At 34.1% G+C, this 3,697-nt stretch overlaps 1 protein-coding gene across 1 annotated transcript; it reads left to right on the top strand.

The window, feature by feature from the left end:
* Window positions 1-633: 633 nt before the first annotated feature.
* Window positions 634-1,836, top strand: LOC116178361. The gene has a single exon (XM_031497830.1). It carries the CDS (start codon window positions 634-636, stop codon window positions 1,834-1,836), a length of 1,203 nt encoding a protein of 400 aa, XP_031353690.1.
* Window positions 1,837-3,697: the final 1,861 nt, after the last annotated feature.

The raw sequence follows: 3,697 nt of genomic DNA, 5'->3' as shown, positions 1-3,697 counted from the left end.
AAGTAGCTGATTTGGATAAATATATAAAACGCGAGGTTGCAAAATTTGGAGGATTTGTAGATCTGCTCGCTAACAACAATACGCTTAGGGCTACCATTAAGTCAACACAACAAATAGATTTTACAAGTCCTAATTCAATCGGATCGCTCTTGGGATTTGAAAAAATTATTCTCCCTCCAAAAATTACACATACTGCAACAAATCCTGTTGATATTTTGCACATTAATTCGTTACTGGTCGAGTGCAACATTACAACGGGCAACTATAAGAACGGTTCACCTGACCACATCATTTACCAGTTCTTCCCAAACGTTCCTGCAGGTTATAAGATAATAGAGTGTCCACAAAATGTTATTTATTTACCAATAAACGTTACCACCATTTCCAACATAACTCTTAGAATACTCGATCAAGACGGTGCTGTTGTCAATTTCAACGGAGAAGTAATCACGATAGGATTGCACCTCAAGAAAAGTGGATAATGGTGAAATTATATAATCGATGTGGATGTAAACATGAACAAAATAAAAGACCCAAGGTTGCTAGGTTAAAGATTAGTAAACGTCCAACAACCAAACCGTTAACAGCTACCAATAAGGCTTTTCTAAAATCTTTGGGTTTTACCATTTTAAAATGAATATATTAGACGTAAACGAAAAAGTGTTAGTGGACAACAGTATAATAAATTATGAATATCATACACACCAACCGTACACTACGAGATTTGGAAATAATGATGAAATTAGAATTCCAATACAGGAAGACATGTGCACTCTTCCCTCAGAAAGTCACCTCTACATTGAGGGAAGATTACTGCGGCAAGATGGGACTGCATCACTTAACGCAAAATTTGTAAATAATGGCGTTGCATTCCTTTTTAGTGAAATTCGCTATGAAATAAACGGGATAGTCGTCGACTCCATAACTAAAGCAGGGTTATCATCAACTATGAAGGCTTTAGTATCCTTAACTCCTAGTGATAATACGCGTTATCAAAATTGCGGATGGTTCCCGACCAGTACTAGTACAATTACAAACCCAACAGGTCATTTCAACATTTGCATACCGCTAAAGCTTCTATTGGGATTTGCCGAGGACTATAGAAAAGTGATATTAAATATACGACAGGAACTTGTTCTCATACGAAGCAATGCAGATGACGATGCTGTAATATCCACAGTTGCGGATGAAGCTCTTAAAGTAGACATTGAGAAGATCCATTGGAAAGTACCTCACATCATTCCAGCACTTGCGGAAGAATTGGCTTTAACAAAATACATTGATAAAAATTCGGAGACCCAAATCGCGTTTAGAAGTTGGGAAACACACCTATACCCAGCTCTTCCACAAACGGATAAACATACATGGGCTATAAAGACGACAACCAGTTTGGAAACACCTCGATATATCATCATCGGTTTTCAAACAAATCGAGATGGGCAAGTTAGTAAAGATATGAGCCAATTTGATCACTGTGACATTAAAAATGTACGTGTGTTTCTCAATACGGAACGTTATCCTTATGATAATTTAAACATTAATTATGGAAATAATCGGTACGCCACATTATACGACATGTACGCAAAGTTTCAATCGTCTTACTATGGCACAGAAAATCGACCTGTACTAAACCGAAAAGAATTTAAAGAAATCGCTCCTTTAATCGTTGTCGATTGCTCAAATCAAAAAGAAGGTTTGAATTCCAAATCGGTGGTACTGCGAATCGAATTTGAAACTAATGCCAATATCCCAAAAGATACTATAGCCTACTGTTTGATTTTGCACGATCGACTATTTACCTACAACGCATTAACAAAGGCAGTGCGACAAGTTTAAACCTGGTTAGGGAAACTGAAACTATTTTGTCTTATTGTTAGATTAGTATATATATATATATATACCATCTAGAAAACGGAACATTATCAGTCGTAACCTACACTTTACAGAGGAAGCATGGTTGTTGTAGTTGACGTACAAGGATTCAAATCTTCTAAGAATGGTTTTATACCAAAAGAATTAGCAGTTTACAACGGTAATCAATTGGCACATTATGTTTTTAAACCGCCGTTTCCTTGGAGCAACTTGGATGTAGAGTTTCAACGACAAGCCAATTGGTTGATGCATAATCATCATTGCATTAAATGGGAAGAGGGACATACACCACCTCACATGTTTTCCACGATACTGCACCGTCTAATATCGACAAATGAGGATGTGTATGTAAAAGGGAAGGAAAAGGCTGACTTCATCCGTAAAATTTTAACACAAAAAGTTATCGAAGTTGAAGAGGAACCGGCACTACCATCCTTGGAAGCAACATGTTACCATCATTCACGACCAATTTGTCATTGTGCATTGTCAAACGTAACTTATGTTTATAATAATTATATTATGCACTAATTATTGTTGTTGTAAATACTTACATTACAAACTTACTTTTTTAATAAAGACACATCTAAGGTCAATTGTTTTATTCAATATTTTATATTACAGTGGCAAAATATGCAATAAATATACAATAAATAATTACATTAATAAAGACACATTTAAGGTTAATTGTTTTTTACAGTAGTAAAAGTAACAAACTAGAATTACTCTCAAAAATTAACTCATCAAAATATTATAAGCATCGTTTATTATTTCATTAATTTCAATATCTGTACTCGATTCATTTGTAATAACAGGGGTAATTAAATTATTATAAGCATCATTTATTATTTCATTAATTTCTATATCTGTACTCGATGCACTTGTAATAACAGGGGTAACTCTTTCAATTGCTTGTATATCGGCCATAACTACATTTACACTTTCATTTGCTTGTATATCAACCATAACCTCCTTTACACTTTTAATTAAAAAATCTAATCTATCATTTTCAACGTTATCATTGTTTTCACCCAGTACCATCGTTGCAGAGATCAGCCCATTATTGCTTTCATCAAGAGTTGCATATTGTTGAATTTGAAAATGTCCCCAAGCCAAAGTTTTGCAAGTATTTGGGATAATAAACCTTTTATCATCTTTTGAAGAAAGTGAAATTTTATTAATGAGCACAGTGTATATATCATGTAAAGTGGATCGAAATGTAAACATTTTGCAAAATATACTTTTGCTTTCCTGCTGAGCAGCATTTTTATAGTCAAATTCCGTAAGTACTTTTTTGATTACGATTTTCTTTACACCCTTTGCTTTCTTCACTAGCTTATCATCTGCAAGTTTAACACAATAAGCTTTGGCGCCAGCACCATAGAAACATTTAATTGCTTTTCCTGCATATTCATCCTTCATCTTTCCAATAACAGAAATTGAAGTTGGTACCCCATGTAGATTATTAACATAATTTGACGTGTCATATTCGTGTAAATTTTCTCTCATATGTTGATATAAATCATCAGTTTGAACTGCAATAATCAATGAATCAGTGTCCGTATAAAGTAAGGAAACATTACTACCGTATTGAGCACGTAAGACATCATAAAAGAACCTGTATATAACAATTTTGGAAATATCTAATATGGTGAAACCTACATATACGGGCTTATCATAAAGCACTGATAATTTACCCATTTCTACAGCAAATAATTTTTCACTAAATTGAACAAATCTTTTAAAATTGACCTTCGCCACATAGCTCTCCATTCCCAAACGTTTACCGAAATTCTCCCAGTGAGTTAGCAACTTTATTATTTTTCGT

The sequence above is a fragment of the Photinus pyralis genome, unplaced genomic scaffold (genome assembly GCF_008802855.1).
Source record: "Photinus pyralis isolate 1611_PpyrPB1 unplaced genomic scaffold, Ppyr1.3 Ppyr1.4_LG8, whole genome shotgun sequence".
NCBI classification, from domain to species: domain Eukaryota; kingdom Metazoa; phylum Arthropoda; class Insecta; order Coleoptera; family Lampyridae; genus Photinus; species Photinus pyralis.
The sequence above is the reverse complement of the archived record's forward strand: the minus strand, read 5'-3'. Positions and strand labels throughout refer to the sequence as shown.

What these genes read in the sequence shown, in the direction of transcription:
- LOC116178361 (XM_031497830.1), top strand. Translation starts at nt 634, where the DNA reads ATGAATATATTAGACGTAAACGAAAAAGTGTTAGTGGACAACAGTATA.